Source organism: Triplophysa rosa, linkage group LG5 (genome assembly GCF_024868665.1).
Source record: "Triplophysa rosa linkage group LG5, Trosa_1v2, whole genome shotgun sequence".
NCBI classification, from domain to species: domain Eukaryota; kingdom Metazoa; phylum Chordata; class Actinopteri; order Cypriniformes; family Nemacheilidae; genus Triplophysa; species Triplophysa rosa.
This window is the reverse complement of record NC_079894.1, coordinates 734,811-751,651: the sequence shown is the minus strand read 5'-3', so window position 1 is coordinate 751,651 and position 16,841 is coordinate 734,811. Positions and strand designations below refer to the sequence as shown.

The 16,841-nt window shown below is 43.1% G+C and overlaps 2 protein-coding genes and 1 long non-coding RNA gene across 3 annotated transcripts; 1 reads left to right on the top strand and 2 right to left on the bottom strand.

Moving 5' to 3' along the window:
- Positions 1-6,217: 6,217 nt before the first annotated feature.
- Positions 6,218-9,524, bottom strand: sdr39u1 (short chain dehydrogenase/reductase family 39U, member 1). Its single transcript, XM_057333730.1, has 7 exons — positions 9,468-9,524; positions 9,133-9,379; positions 8,664-8,770; positions 7,893-7,975; positions 7,676-7,797; positions 7,370-7,522; positions 6,218-7,122 (listed from the first exon to the last, which is right to left on the bottom strand). The coding sequence occupies exons 2-7, from the start codon at positions 9,146-9,148 to the stop codon at positions 6,695-6,697; spliced, it is 909 nt and encodes a 302-aa protein (XP_057189713.1). The 5' UTR covers positions 9,149-9,379; positions 9,468-9,524; the 3' UTR covers positions 6,218-6,694.
- A 1,493-nt stretch (positions 9,525-11,017) lies between these two features.
- LOC130554255 (uncharacterized) lies at positions 11,018-13,232 on the top strand. The gene is made up of 5 exons (XR_008962953.1): positions 11,018-11,218; positions 11,643-11,679; positions 12,138-12,174; positions 12,639-12,671; positions 13,005-13,232. It is a non-coding gene; the product is annotated as an uncharacterized LOC130554255 (long non-coding RNA).
- A 767-nt stretch (positions 13,233-13,999) lies between these two features.
- ltb4r2b (leukotriene B4 receptor 2b) lies at positions 14,000-16,647 on the bottom strand. The gene is made up of 5 exons (XM_057333707.1): positions 16,384-16,647; positions 14,963-15,536; positions 14,688-14,888; positions 14,544-14,587; positions 14,000-14,456 (listed from the first exon to the last, which is right to left on the bottom strand). The coding sequence occupies exons 2-5, from the start codon at positions 15,515-15,517 to the stop codon at positions 14,210-14,212; spliced, it is 1,047 nt and encodes a 348-aa protein (XP_057189690.1). The 5' UTR covers positions 15,518-15,536; positions 16,384-16,647; the 3' UTR covers positions 14,000-14,209.
- Positions 16,648-16,841: the final 194 nt, after the last annotated feature.

Sequence of the window (16,841 nt, the reverse complement as noted above, 5' to 3'; positions counted from 1 at the left end):
ACTGACCGGGCGCGCTAGTCAGTCGCGCTGCCTCTGGGACGGTCCGACACAACGTCAAGAGACCGACAGAAAGGGAACGTCTGATGGAGGGAACGAGACGTTGTGTCGAGCCGACAGATTGGGTTCGCTCTTGAAAACCTATCAACTTCTGACTAGTTTAGAAAAGGCCAATGAAATTGGCGAATGAAATTTGCATGCCGGACTCCGCCCCCAGATATCCGGGTATAAAAGGGAGACGGCGTGCTGCATTCATTCACCTTTGGTCTGAGGAGCCTGAGCATCGCTCGACTGCTGCGGCGGGCGGGCGGCCGGCCAGCGTTGTGGCAAGAAGGACACAACGTCTCGTTCCCTCCATCAGGGAACTGAGGTTACATCCGTAACCAAGACGTTCCCTTTCTGTCGGTCTCTCGACGTTGTGTCGAGCCGACAGATGGGGTTCCTATGGTAAACGCCACAGTGCTGTGCCGCGTCACAATCTCCAGCGGAGCGACGCTGACTGGCCTGGGCGAGTCAGACGAGCGCTAGCGCGAAATTGTAACCATCCAGTGGAGAGGTAGGGGGTCCCAGAGCTTTTGAAGAAAAGGTGGGAAGCCCCTGCCACCGGCCGTCACGGGCGGAGGCCTTGATTCTCTAACAGCGAGAAGCCGCCCGGCACCGTAAGGGCCACTGGGTAAGCATTATTCCCCCCTGGGGGGAAAACGCTACAGAGACCACTACCTCCGTACGGAGGAGTTAGTGGAGACACCACATGGTCTCACCATCAGGGGAGAACTCATGGGAAAATGTGCGGACTGAAGGAGTTAACCGCAAGGTGGGAGTCCACCTAGGGAGGTCATGGGTTACCGAGGTGGGAACCATTCATGAGGATACATCAGACGGAACCGCCCACTGGGGGGGTTACCACTGGGGGGGTTACCCTAAGGGGCGCCTTCTCGCAACTGGAACCAATGAACAGGTCGTGCTGTCCCAGAGGTTTCCCAGCAACTGGGTCGTGATGAGCGGCCGTAGTGGCTACATACACTCCCAGTGAGGAGGGGGGAGAGGTTACTCTCCAGTCTCTCTTGAGGAAGGGACAGCACGTTCCCGATCGAGCAACTCCGCGGGTCTTCTCTTCGAGAAGAGCACCAGGACGAGAAGAGGCGCCACTTATGGGCGTATAGCCGCCTAGTGGCCGAGGCCCTAGCCTGAGAGATGTCCCAACCCTCGCAGGGGGTGGGCCACTCAGGATCTTCTCATCCCATCCAGACATGGAAGTTCCAGGGGTCTGCCTGGGATGCCGTTACGTGCCCTTCCCCTGTGACAGAAGGTCCTCTGTCAGGGGAATCGGCCAGGGGGGAGTTGCTATCAGAAGCACCAGCTTTGAGAACCAAGTCCGGTTGGGCCAGTAGGGTGCAACTAGTACCACTAGATGCTCCTCTTCCCTGACCTTGCACAGGGTCTGTGCAATGCGGCTCACTGGGGGGGAAGGCGTACTTCCGCTTGTCCCACGGCCAGCTGTGCGCAAGGGCATCCGTGCCGAGGGGTGCCTCGGTCAGGGAGTACCAAAGCGGACAATGGGTGGAATCCGGGGAGGCAACAGGTCCACCTGTGCCTGGCCGAACTGCTCCCAAATGAGCTGGCGTGGGGACTTCTCCACGAGGCGTCGACTGATGAGAGAGCGCGTCGGCTGTCTGGTTCAGGACGCCTGGGATGTGTGTGGCTCGCAGGGAGCTGATCACCTGCTGACTCCAAAGAAGGAGGCGTCGGGCGAGTCGTGTTAGCTGCCGTAATGACCCAGAGAGAGAGGAAACTCTTTTTGAGTAAGTGGGCGCTAGCCCCCCGGAGGGGGCCAGAGGTGGTGAGACGGGCAGGGACCGTCCCTCTCCGATCCCCCAGTGATGGAGAGGCTGGGGTCGGGTCCGATGGTATTCTCAATCTCCCTGGGGTCTTCCCATGAGGGCCGCTTTCGCTGCGGTTGCTGATGGGGTGATGGTCTCCTCTTTGATGTCTCTTCTAGGGGGGCGCCTGAGTGGGGGGCGCCCGAGCCGGAGGGCGTCGAAGAGGACCAGGGCTGCTGGGAAGCAGACATTGCACGGGATTCGACGGCCAAGGGCGGCCGAGTCGCGGCAAGGTAGGATATGCTTGATATCCTCTGTCTGCTTCTTTACTGTCGAGAACTGAGGCTCGACAGTATCACCAAACAGCCCCCCCCTTGCGAGATGGGTGCGTTGAGAAAGCGGACCTTCTCGGCATTACCCATCTGTGCAAGGTTCGGCCAGAGGTGTCTCTCATGGACCACAAGTGTGGACATCGCCCAACCCAGGGCCCGAGCAAAGTCGGTGGCGGCGCGGAATTCCTGCATCAGCGCTGGGTCGGTCTTTACCCTCGTGGAGCTCTCTCAATGCCTTGGCCTGGCAGGAGCCATAGCGTGGAGAGAGGAGGCAGCTTCGTCCGCCGCAATGTGAGCTCTCGACACCAGGGATGCCGAGACCCACATGCTTTGGACGGGAGTCTAGGTCAAGCCCCCCAGATGGCCGCCGCCTGCGGGCACGAGCACCGCGGCGGCACCCTCCACCTGGGGGACATCGACGTATCCTCTAGCTGCCTCACCCTCGAGGGAAGAGAGGGTGACAGAACTTTGTTTGACGTGAACATGCCGGAAAGGGGCGTTGCAGGTCTTACTAAGTTCCTCATGCACTTCCGGTAAACACGGCCCTGGGGCGGGCACAGCTTGGAGCCACGCTCAACCCTGAGGCGCCGTGTAGCCAGCCACGAGCGCTGGGAGAGGCAGTGCGGGCACTGCAACCCTACTCTTACGGTGGCCCGGGAAAGCATGGCTGACATTTCGACGTCCGCTTCTTCCTGGGCTCGACCCCCCGAGGGAGGGAGCCCGAGGAATCGTCAGAGTCGGATGGCAGTACGTCACCCCCCGATGCTGCAACATCTCATCATCACGCATCGTGTCCGAATACGTGGTTGAGGAACAAGATGGTGGGACCGTCTCCTGGGGAACGGACAGACGAGCGAGACGAGGTGCGAACGGTCCATGAGCCAGTGGCTGGCGGATAAGCGCTCACAGTGATCCTCATATCACCCTCGCTGCTTGCCGTAGCGGGCGGCAGGGCCGTAGTCCTGCCGTCACGGAACGGTGAGCAGACGAGGTGGTGGCTGAGTCCCGTGGGAACACAGCCGCCTGTGACGCAACGTCTGAACCGTCAACCGCCGGTTGCAGACATCGTGTCCGTCCCCCTCCTCGATGAGTGTGTTGCACCCATGAGAACAGCGGGACATGCCACGCTGGAGAAATTTGCTCTTGTAGAGAAAAATCGAACATGTCTGGAACTGCCGAGACGCCCAGGGGAAAGTCGCTGCAGGAAGGGACCGTCCGCTGCACCACGTCATAAGATTCCAGCAGTAAATCGGCATAGAGATTGAAGTCTCGAAGTGAAGGAGTGAAGGCTCCAAAGAACAAAAGGTGAATGAATGCAGCACGCCGTCTCCCTTTTATATCCGGGGGCGGAGTCCGGCATGCAAATTTCATTCGCCAATTTCATTGGCCTTTTCTAAACTAGTCAGAAGTTGATTGGTTCTCAAGAGCGAACCCCATCTGTCGGCTCGACACAACATCGAGAGACCGACAGAAAGGGAACTGATGTTAATTAGAGTTTTTCCTCTTTCATGATCCAGATGTTTTTTCGTCACTGCTTTTTCAAAAACTGACTTTCGTTTTGTAGATTTACTTGTTATCGGTTCCACAGGAAAGTTTGGTTGTTGCTGATTGTCCACCTTTCTCCCTACATTTGACAACAGCGGCGCTGATGACGTATGATGTCAGCGTAACAAGGGTGCGCAGTGGTAGTATGCAAAATACGTTGGCTGAAAATGTACACATGACCAGTCACAGTATCGGCCAGAACATTTTGATTGGGCGAATGTTTTGAGGTCCTACGCCTTTCACAGACGATATATAATTGTAAAAATATTCTTCGACCACTATACTTCTTGATTGCTACCAGGATGTAAAGAGATTTCCAACCAGCATGACAAAAAATGTTTCTGGACAGGATCACCTATTCTGCCTTCAAAGGGATTCACTCAAAACTGGACATTCTGTCATCACTCGTTTACCTTTATGTCATTTCAAACCCAAATGCTCTTTCATGGAACATAGATTGTATAATATTTGTATAGAAATATTGACCATGAGTTTACTTCTTTACTGATGCTGATAATCATGAAAAGACAGACGTTGTTGTACGTTAGCTATTGTTATCTAATTTGCACTATAAAGTCTTAAAATGCACATATATAGATCAAGGAAGTCAATATTTTTGTGGACATTGGTATTTCTAAAATCCTGCGTACTGCCCTGTTTGTCTCTTCACATAGCATGTGTTGGCCAGGATTGATTGCAGTATCTGCACCTCTTCTGTGGCCATCACTCATTTCTGATACGAAACTTCAAAATGTGCATAAAACCAGGGTGGAAACCTGTCTACATTATAACACCGAGGCGTTCATCCTTTGCTGGGCCGCTTTAAAAATTTGGGGCATAAATGAACAGTATACCCACTTCTCCAGGCACCACTACACCACTGCCTATAATCTCAAACTCGCAAGAAAATGTTCAATTCAGTGCTTGAAGAGGGGAAAATGTTTTGTTTTTTTAATTTCATGCAAATAAATTATTACCACTTTTGAAATTTCTACAATGAAAAAAACAGTATATCGTCGCTGTTGGGCGGAATCCTCACATCTCCAAAACCATTATTTTTCAGGAAATTAAAAAAACTGCATATTTTTTGAGTTATTAAACATTGTATCGTTAAAGTTGGTATTATACCTTATATTGCTATCATATACTGTTGTGTACCAACATGAACACAACATTTCCCCAAAACCATGTTTAATCGGAGATACAAGGTTTATGATCTGGGAGCAGTGAGATACGAGATTACGCTGTCATTGATAAGAATGGTACGGACACAGACGTCACTGCCCAGCAGTGTTCATCAAAGTCTGCGGTCGCGTTGAGCCTTTTGATAAGAGATGAGGCTTTAAGAGCTAATGAAAGCTAATGATTGTGGTTACATACATCTTCCTAAACTCTATTTTGAACGTTAGAGCTATGAGTGATGCAATACCAAAATAAAACGTTAAACAGGCTGTCTAATATAGGCGGAAATTAATCTGCATGCAAATAAAGTCGGCGGTCGCGTTGAGCCTCTTGACAAGAGAAAAGGCTTCAATTGTTAACCAAAGCTAACGACTGTGGTTACATACATCTTCCTAAACTCTATTTTAAAGGTTTAAGAACTATAAGTGATGTAATACAAAAAACGATGAGCTGACTAGGCTGTCAATAGGCGGAAATTAGCCGAATCTGCTCGCAAATTTACCTTCGTGGCTCACGGGCTTCCTTCTGCACCGAAGCATTACAGCTATCGATTTTTAACAAAACAGGCCTACTCAAATGTATCTAACCTAACTATTTTCACTCGTTATTGTCTAAAAAACTTTCAATCAGGAGACGTAATGCCGAGAGGCTCCCGCGGAGTGAAGAAGAGGTGGAGTTATGAGACAGACAGTTGAAGTGTCCAATGGAGTTAAGAGATTTGCTCTGAAGCTATTTTCATCACTTTAGATTGGTTAATAATTTGTAAAAATAACAGACCCACATGGGGACTGACCAATAGCATCGATTTGTGAAAAAATATGAAATTGACCAAATTTGGACATAGGAGGTTTCTGCCCGAAAGCAACGATATGTAGATATTGCTGGTACAACATGTTTATTTACTAAAGGAACCATTTGTCAAACAACTGATTTAATAATGTTAAATTGTAAAATAGTAATTTCATTACCTGTGATAATAGTTCTGCAGTCTATTAAATTCTTCTGTTAATTAAATCCAGCACAGTCATATATGTTATGCTTTATATCCTATAAAACTATCTGTTATGTTTTTAAGCATGTTAAGTCGAACACACGTTCTTACATTAAGTGATAATGACAAACCCCTTAAGTTTTCATTTTAAACAGCAGAAGTTTGCATCTCTATAATGTAACCTTTTATTATCTATCTGTCTTCAATTTGGCTGAAATTCTGCTTGGCCTCTGTAATTTGATTGGCTGGAATTCCGTAAACCCCATTTGATTGGTCGACCATCCTTCTAATATACTGTAAAGAATATTCTGTGAAAATGCAACATTTATATCTTTATTGACTAAGTAAGCAAGATTAAAATCACAGTAAAGGTAATGGTCAGTGTGAAACTTTGAATCTCTTTATCTCAGATTATGAGACTAGCCTGAATTATAACAGACAGGGTCACATATTCTATGATTATTTAACAGGACGCAACACTATTATGAAATATTATTTATTTACAAATGCAGTTTTTATTCTACCAAAAACATGTTCTGTACAAACAGATATGCAGTTGTAAAGTAGACTATATGTAAACATCAGTTATGTTTGTTCAAGCAGTACTAAGCTTCAATTTTAATTATTATTTTTGTCTTCACGTTCACAAGTGTATGTAAACTTATACAGTAAATAGTTCTGGGGAGGACAATCAAATGCAGTCAAGAACATTTAAATATCAACATTTCACTATAATGTTTTAACATTAAATGTATCTTTATAAGCAAATAAGCCTAGTCTCCTTCAGGACATCTTATTGGGCTAGCGCCTAGCGTTTTGACAGATCGCTAATGTCCAACAATTTCCTTTAAAGCAGAAGTAAAATCTGGGTATCTGAACTCAAAGCCTGACTCGAGCGTTCTTTTGGGTACCACTTTCTGCCCTTGTGTGAGGATAACGGCCCTCTCAGAACCAAGGAAGGCATCTAAGAGAAAGCCAGGCACAGGGAAGATTGTAGGCCTTTTTAGAGCCTTACCCAACTCTTTAGTGAACTCAAAATTTGTATTCAAAGCAGGCGCAACCCCATTAAATACATCCGGTTTTGTGGATGGTGGTTCTTTATGTGGCTCCAGTGCATGAGCAATGATTCCAGCCAAGTCTGAGACATGAATCCACGGGAAGGGTTGACGTCCCGAGCCAAGAGTCCCTCCGAGACCAAGCCAGAATGGGATCATCATCTGTTTCATGGCGCCACAATCACGTCCTAACACAGCACCTGGACATGAATGGGACATAGTAAACTATTACAGAAAACAGCATTACATCATCTGCCAAAATGCATTTATATTGCACATATATTGTGTTCCTGTGGCGTAATTGTTAAAGCATTGTGTTAGCAGCGCAAATGTCATGTGTTCAAGGGAACACAAATACAAAAAAAATCTGTATCTTGAATGCACTGTCCATTCACTTTCAAAGAAAGCCTCAGCACACACATTCTGAAGGTTACATGTTTTCCACACCTGGCCGGATCACCACTTGTCTCGTTTTCTTAGCACTGTGGTCAGGAAGCTGCCCTGCTCGCTCCCACTCCTGTACCAGACGAGACAGGAAGTCAAACGGTGTCCAGTCACTCTCCTCAGTGTATTCGGTTTCAAGACTAGGATTATAACAGGCTAAGGACAAAAAAGCTACATTAACACTTTTGTTATTAAACAGATCAGTATTTATTCATAAAAGTGGACCATTGTAAAAGGGAAAAATGTAGTCTGCATGTATGTTTATATAAAAACATTTTTGTATTTTGTTAAATAACACTGTTTATTTACCTACGCCTGTGACAAGCACCCATGAATGTGGCGGAGCAGGCGAGGCGGCAATAGCTTGAGTCAACAGTCTGGTCGTATCTACACGGCTGGAGAACAGATCCCTCTTATAACTTTCATTCCACCTGGTATGCAAAAGAAAATATTAATAAAGACAAAAAAGATTGGGGATAACTGTTCATTCTTTTCATTCTAATCTAGACAAAGTAAAGAACCTTACCATCGCAAGGGGTTCATAATATTCTCCCCTGCTAGATTGACAGCACCCTCACACGGCGGTAGACCTCCTGACTCCACATCAGCCTGTACAGTTAACATAGGCGAAAGTTGCTTGAAGAGAGTTTTATTTGTCGATTTTCATCATTCATTCAACCTCAAGTTGTTTAAAACCAGCATAGTGGAACACAAAAGAAGATACTTTGAGAAATGTCCATACAATGGGGGTCAATGTTGTTTGGTTATCAATGTTCTTCTAAATATCTTCCTTTGTGTTCTGCAGAAGAATAAAGTCATGCAGGTTTAGAATGACATGAGGGTGAAAAAAATATGCGTGGCCTTTAAATAAGGGATAATGGACAGGCAGCCGGTTGTTATCACAGAAATACGGGACATAAAATGTGAATTTGAAATATTTTATTAGCGCATTTTTACCGAATGCAGACCTTCCACGAGGAAAGAAAATATTGTTATTGGTTTTTGAAAATAACAACCCTTGGAATGTCGCGACTGGCCAATCAGAATCAAGCATTCAAATGAGCCGTGTAATAAACAAGAACATTACAATTTCTTAAATTACATCATAGCAGTAACAAAAGTCGGCACACCAGAGCTCCAAAAATATAAAAAATACTTTATTCTTTAAAAAACTTTCGCATGGTGCGTGATGTTTGGAGCACACAAGCTCTTCATCAGACTTGGATTTGCTCTCTTGGTCGAGCACCCATTTGAGATTGATGTGCGTGTTTTTGTCCTCACTTAAATGACATCATACCCATGTTATTCTTCCTGGCCCAGGCTGCCTGGATATGATTGTTATTTCATGACCTTTGGTTTTCAACAAACGTGTCAGCTCACGACCAACAAACCCTGAACCTCCACCTGATGAGAGAGCCGTGAGAACATAGTTTTATTGACTTTGTGAATAAAGATGCAGTGAAACAAGCTTTAAAGCAAACAATATCTGTTATCTGCACTGATTTGGCTCGCACGCCCCCTTGCGTTATGACTGCGCCACTACAGCAGTTACAAAACAACCAGAATTGAAAAGTACTTCTGATTTAACGACTAAAATGTTGAACAAACCTAAACATTGCAAAAACAGGAATATTGCACGCAAATGTCAATGATGGTGATTATAATATGATATTGTAGTAGAACTGTGTTTTCAACTCTGCACACTAGTAAACAAATACTATCTATTAGCATGCAGTAATAACGCAGAAAGCATATAAGCAATGTACCTATTATGATTCTCATTATGACTGTGCTGTAGGGTCCGTTGTCTTGTCGACTAGCAGATATCCAGTAACGTTACATTCACATAATTCTGACTAGGGAGGTTAAACGGGAAAGAGTTACGTACCATGTGATCTTCTTCTTTTTTGTCTTTATGCGAGCAGCACCAACTTTAAAGGAGCATTATCGCCACCTACTGTGTTGGAGTGTGGAGTAAAACTTATCCCCTTTTATATATGTATATATATTCACCTAGTACACATATAATAAAAGATAAAAAAATATATTATCTTATTCAAACCAGTTACTTTGAGGTAAAGAAATAAATTCTCTAACTCACCCTCGAAAATATTTTACAGCTTAAATTCTTTCATTCCCATTTTCCTAAGATCATTCTTCATTGCTTCTCGCTCATTAATGAATGTATTGCACCATGTGATCGAAACAAAACGGAGATCGGAGCCCAGCCGCAAATGGGCGGGTCAGCAGCAAGTGGGTGGGACTTAAGCCGCAAGTGGGCTGTACAAACCTCCAGAGGGTTTTGATTGGTTTATTTAATGTCGTTTGTTATAGTATTGGTTTGTGACTACACAGTTGGTGTAGTATATTGGGATACTAACAAAAAAAGACTCAGAGAAGGCCTTAATTCTCGATGGTCACTTTATTGAGGACCCATCACAGCTTCAGACATGCACACAAAAGCATACACTGGCAAGCAACACACTGCGCTTCTTCACAGCCTTTTACAATGCGTTACTGCCCCCTGCTGGACAAATCTCAATATCCACATAAAACAGTAGGTGGCGGAATACTTTATGTTTTTGTATATTGTATAAAAAATACAAGACTAAACCCTCCCCAAACCTAACTCACATGAAAGAGCAGCACAATCTGATAGTAGCACAAAATGTAAGAACAGCAGTGATTGATGCATTTACTTATTGTTAACATAAATAGAAACTTCATGGATCGCAGTGGCTTTGAGAAATTGTGGTTTCTGAAATTAAAATACAAGAATAGCCATAATAATTATCTTTTAATCAATGTAAAAACATTTGCGTTGCTGAGTGTTTATTTGTTGAAGCTTTTATTATGCCATGCTGGCCATAACTTCAGACTGCATTGAACTTCCGGTGTACAAAAACGTGCTATACTCATAAAAAAAACTTTTCGTTTCATTTGATTGTATATCCATTTGATTCATTTTGACAAACTGTTACAACACAAAACTTAAAACTACGATGAAAACGTAATTTTTATAGTATTTTCATTCAGTCTCTACCTCCTGCCATCCTCAATCACCGCGTGAAAATCCAGCCTACTTGCGGCCTAAGCTCCTCCCTCTTGCTGTTTGTGGCGTTAACTCCTCCCACCTGCAGTTCTCCGGGCTGCAGAGATCACTACTTGGAGTTGTTCCAAGTCACCCCCCTTCAGCTAAAAAAAATAACGCGCTCTCTCTGCATTTTTTACTTAACTGTTGAATTGATAAAGTGTTTACATGCCATTTGTTTTGGTGTAAGACATGTAAAATATTTAAAAGCTTGTATTCTCTTGACACTCGTTTAGTACGAATTATAAGAATGATAGACTATTTTTTTAAAATATTAAAGAATGGTAGAAAAGTAACTTTTATTATGTATATTTTCATTATTTTCATTTATAAAAATGGAACCACAAGCTATAAATATCTAATTGGTCTGCTTACTGACCAATCATACATCTGAGGGAAAAAAAGCCTTCATTTACATACGTTACACAGGAATTGACTAAATTTGATTAAGGTTCGCTCTGATGTTTTATTAGGAAAAAATATATTTACGTACAGGCAAAAGAAGGGACGGAACCACAACCGGAAACACGTGGTTTATCAGGAGATAAATACCGCCTCGTGCTGCAGCGTCTTCCTTTTCTTCTCGGGATAGCTAGAGTAGCGGTACTTAGAGTAGTTAGTAGTTGCAACTGTTTCTCCCGATTCTGCGGGGTTTTTTTTCTTATATTTATACAAGTATTCTGTCTTAAACGGTAATTTAGGTAATCATTTTTACAGCAGTCAGATACATGCAAAGACCGATGCGGTGGACGTAAGTACATGTAAGGTTTGTTTTATTCTTACATGTTAAGAGTTAAGTCAAACGTGTTTCATTAAGGGCACGTGAGTTTTGGCTGTAAAAATGGCAGGTGCATCAGTTTTATTAACTACATGCAGATACTGTGGGTTTAGTTATAGTTTGTGATACAGCGTTTATTCCTCGTGGCTGCATCGTTTCGCCCACGTGGCCACTTCTCAACCCAGAGATGATGACTTTGCATTCCGTGTTTCAGCTGAAACTAATGATTACAGTTAGACTGCACTGATCTGGTTGAGAGATAAGATGCTGTTTTACTCTTGATTCACAGTAATGTGATGTTTATAGGCATCTAGAGTATAGTCTACTTTGGGGACAAGATCACCTAAAATGGTTGTCTGCATGCTCTTGTACTTCAGTGATATCTTAACATTTAAATCTTTTTACAGGAATCTACACCATGAAGCAAGACACGTGTTGAATGAGGTATGTTACAAGCAGGTGTGTGTTCAGTCTGACATACAAATTAAGCCCAAGACCAATGCTTAATACCCAAGTTGGCATCAAAATGTCACATTTGTTTGTAATGCCAAACATTTAGTCATCACTAACCAAGCAAATGTCATAATGGTGACCGACATATTTAGATGAGAAGTTAGGAAGGGTTACTAGCCAGCTAGTGCTCAACTCAACCCAGACATGATGATATTGAAGTCCGTGTTTCTGAAACGAATGATTACAGCCGTACTTCGCTGATCAGGTTGAGTTGCAGGGTGAAGCCATGAGAGATGCTGTCGTTTTACTCTGATTTACATTAATATGTGCTATTTGTACGTTTCTAGATTATAGTTTAGTTTGGGGGCAACGTCACCTGACATGATTATTCATGCTCAGAAATTTGACCTTAAAAGTAATGACATTTGAATCTTATTGTTTTTCAACAGGAATCTACACCATGAAGTAAAAGTTTGTTAATTTAAGGTATGTTACATGCTGATGTGTGTTTGGTTCGAGACTCTTCAAAATCACACGACTGTTAGACCAATGTTTAAATTTGGCATCAAAATATGTACCACATATATTTGTAATGGCAAATATAGTCATCGCTAACCAAGCAAATGTCATAAAGGTGACCGACATATTTCGATGAGAAGTTAGGAAGGGTTACTAGCAAGCTAGTGCTCAACTCAACCCTGATGTGATGATATTGAAGTCCGTGTTTCTGAAACGAATGATTACAGCCGTACTTCGCTGATCAGGTTGAGTTGCAGGGTGAAGCCATGAGAGATGCTGTCGTTTTACTCTGATTTACATTAATATGTGCTATTTGTACGTTTCTAGATTATAGTCTAGTTTGGGGGCAACGTCACCTGACATGATTATTCATGCTTAGAAATTTGACCTTAAAAGTAAAGTGACATTTGAATCTTATTGTTTTTCAACAGGAATCTACACCATGAAGTAAAAGTTAATTTAAGGTATGTTGCATACTGATGTGTGTTTGGGTTGAGACTTAAAAATCTCTGTTAGACCAATGCTTGATACATAAGTCGCCATCAACACATGTACCACATATATTTGTAATGGCAAATATAGTCATCGCTAACCAAGCAAAGGTGACGACATATTTAGATGAAAAGTTAGGAAGGGTTACTAGCAAGCTAGTGCTCAACTCAACCCAGACATGATGATATTGAAGTCCGTGTTTCTGAAACGAATGATTACAGCCGTACTTCGCTGACTGGGTCGAGCTGTTGTAAAGTGATTTAGTTTTGCTTGGAGTTGCATTTAATTTTTTTTCCTTTCTGCAGGTGTCTGAAACGTCTACCCCCAAAACTCTTCTTTTAGACTATGCTTGTTCTGGATGTTCTGTTTTGAAGTTGATTGAGATTTGATGGGTTTTTTTTACGTATTTAACAGTTTTTGTCCCTGTTTAGAAACAAATGTTTTATTAGATGAATGGCTTTTGTATTTAGGAGTCTGTAATTTGTTGTGTTGTACTGAAGTTCTACAATAAATTCTCATTTACTGCAAGTTGACTTTTCATATGGCATTGGATGTATATTCTGATTAAACTAGTTTTTAAACTGGTTCTCTCAAATGCTTGCACTGTCTCCCGAAGTGGCAGATTTGTTCCTACACATGGCAGCAAATTTAGTCTTGTTTTGATGTCCATAAAGTGGACGGCTGTCATAATCTTTCTGTGCATGCATGGGTTTTGATGGCATAATTTCACATCACTACAGTGGGAAGTAGTGCACGTGCATCCTAGATTCTCAACTTTATATAGAGCTTTTTACAATTTTCATTGTTACAAAGCAGCTGTACATGAGATATATCGACTAAGTAAAACAATTAAAGTTGTACCTGTAAAAACAAGAAAAAGGTGAAAACGGAAGACAGACATACCCACATACAAAACACTCCACACACAGTATGCACACGTACTAACACATATACACAGGCGCACGTACATGGACAAGTATGCCCGGACAGTGAGATGACACAAGATAAAGGAGAGAGAAGCACAGGTCAAATATAACAATATTGCATATAGGAATTTGGTCAAATTAAAACTTAAATTCTAAAGCAGCCCCCGGCCAGGCGAATAGTGCAAAAAAAACAGTATGCAAACTGTGGCGAGGAACCCAAAACTAATCAAGAAAAAAAACCTCCGGCGGAAAAAACCCATTCTCACATATTTAGATTTGTGCTCAAATGGGAAAATGTAAAATTGAGTGTTAAGAGCTTGTCTTTTCAAGTCCTGAGAGTGATAAAAACAAACGAGTGCAACAGATATGCTGTCCAAGTTAGGTACAAAATGCCAAATTTAATTCAAAGTCATAATTACATTAAATAAATCTCATTTAAAATTACAATACGTCTTCTACTATAACGTAATATACAATTAGGGCAAATATGCGCTAGCAATTCATGAGTTCAACATTTTAGTCAGATGTGGGTCTTTAAGCAACTTGTAGTATCCAAAACGACATGTTTTCATCTCCAATCTAATTTAACGTTGAAGGTTGTGTCTGCGTTCCAGCCCTAACAGATTGTGAGCTTTGGAGCCTGACAAAGTCTCTAGCGTCCGCGCGTTGTAGTTGAGCACAGTGCCTTCAAAAAGTCTAGCCATGAACGCCAGGCCATCTGCTTTGATGTAGGAGCGTCCAGCGAAGGTGTAGAGGACAGGGTTGGCACAGCTGCTGATAAAAGCCAGAGCAGACGTAGCGGCGCGGCTGGACTGTCCGATGTTCCCCAGTCTGTGGAAAGAAAGAAAATGTGTGCCAACTTGTGATTTTGCAGAAGCTGTCTGTGGCCTCCTCGAGCTTTACAAACTTTCCACGTACCTCTGTTTTAAAGGCGACGTATCTGGGGTAAGCGCTGCCACCACCTTACCAAAAGGTAAACAATAGTTATTCATCAATTAAAAAAAAAGTTTTAATATAAATTTGGAGATCAGCACATATAGATTTAGATCAAGTAGGACTTACTTGCAATAGATTATTAGCATGGTAAGGCAGCCAGAAGATGCAGAATGTTATAATAATGGCATGAATGAGGTTCTCGCTTCGGATCATTTTCCTGAACCTGGTCTGTCTGAGGCGGCGGAGAATGCACACGTAACTCCCCACTATGATCGCATATGGAACCAAGAAGCCTACCGCTGTCTCGAGGGTGTACTGGAAAACCGCCTGTTTATGAATGACAACATTTATTTAATAAGAGAACGTTTTGTACATCTGTACACCACAAACGAAATACTCACGTGTTCTGATCGGGTGTGATTGACTGCACACAGGATGAGACGCTTCCCATTGACATTTCTCTCTTCTTCGGCTCTGAATATCACAGCCGGGAGCGCCAGAAGAAAAACGACGATCCACATGCCCGCAAGCAAACATGATACTCTCCGTTTACGAGTGCAAGCTGCCAAGTGTGCGGGCCACACCACAGCTACCAGTCTGTGCAGACTCATCAGCGTAATGATCATGATGGAAGCGTACATGTTCGTGTTACACAGGTAGAAGAGCACTTTGCACATGACACCCCCAAATATCCAGTTCTGCTTGGCAAGGTATATGATAAAGAAAATAGTCAGACACATCAAAAAACCATCTGCGCATGCCAGGTTAAGGATGAGCAGGGTGGTGACGGAGCGCTTGCGCGCGCGGGCCAGGACGCTCCAAATAATGAAGAGGTTGCCGGGAACTCCCAGGAGGAAGACGATGCTGAGGATGAGGGCACCGAAGGTAAAAGCGATGTTGTTGTGATTCGTTGTCGTCGTGTTGTCCATGGAGGCGCTGGCATTGTCTGATCCCATCTGGAAGGCTTCAGAAGGTCTGGTGAAAACAGAGTGTCGTTTGCTGAATAATGTCGTTTTAAACACTTTATGTGGTTTATAGCTACTTCGGCCCTTTGGCTTTGGTTCAACGTGGTTTTTCTAGTAGTGACGCTGGGTCAATGGCAATGTTTTCATTCACTGTTCGCTTATTGCACAATAACAAATTCCATTTGTCAAAGCGTCATGTACTGTGAGATTTCCTCATGTTGAGTCATCTGTTGGCTTTTTCTTAAATAATTCAAGTTGAATCATTGACCCTCAAGATGACTAAACTTCAATCCTTTTAAGAGAGAAAGTTTCAGATGAAAACCAAGCGTCTTCCGGCTTCAAGGATGGTCAAAGATTCTCAAGCACACGCATACTTGGATTTAGCCATTAATCTGTCATCAGTCGAAAAGTACATGTGCTACAATTTGCCGTGTGATTATCAGGAACGCCACTCGGATGCTGTAATAAGCCCATCCTCAGCCTGCTCTTCAAATATTCTACTAGCTCCCGCCTTGCTTTTATCTTGGAGATCTCTTTTCTTTGTCAATATGAGCAAAACATATTTATATATCTACAGGTAAGCAAATGATTTAGTGGTAGCAATGAGATTAAAGCCTAAATAAAACAAACAAGAAGAAAAAATATCGAAGCACTTCGTGTAATGATTTGATTCAGTCCAGTTTTTAACGCCGTCATTATCGCTGTTTACGCACATAGCTGACCTCAGAGCAGTGGAGACATATGAAAATGAGAAAGTTGCATCAACAAAAAGTGACCACAAAATAAAACTGGAGAAAGATGACAAAAAACGGAAATGGAAAATGATCAGATTTTGAAAACGAAAAGTAATAACTTACCAAAATACTTGATTCGATCAGAAGGGCTGATTAGAAAAACATGCGCCCGAAGTCACCAGATGGACCCGGTCGCGTGGCTGTTTTTCAGTCTGTTTGTTTTCTGTCTTACAGACAAACCTTTACGTTGCTACCTTAAAATATATCTGTCAACATTGTTTTCTCAGCACACTTACAATTTGTAGTAAATAGCCACTGTTTCTTTCTGTCACTAATCAGCTCGCTCTCATCTTCTGCTATGTCAAGTTTAAATCTGCACCGCCCCCAACATTCCTCTTGCCTTTATTTCAACACACCAATTTTTCCTTGTTTTTTTCTGCAGGCTACAGCATGCTGGAAGATGTTGGATGTTGGAGGGAATCGTCACGCCTCTGCACACGCCCATATTTTCCCTATACCTGCTCTTACTTGTTTCATCATTTTTGGTTGATAAGTGCACTCTACAACCGTTTTCCTGAAAC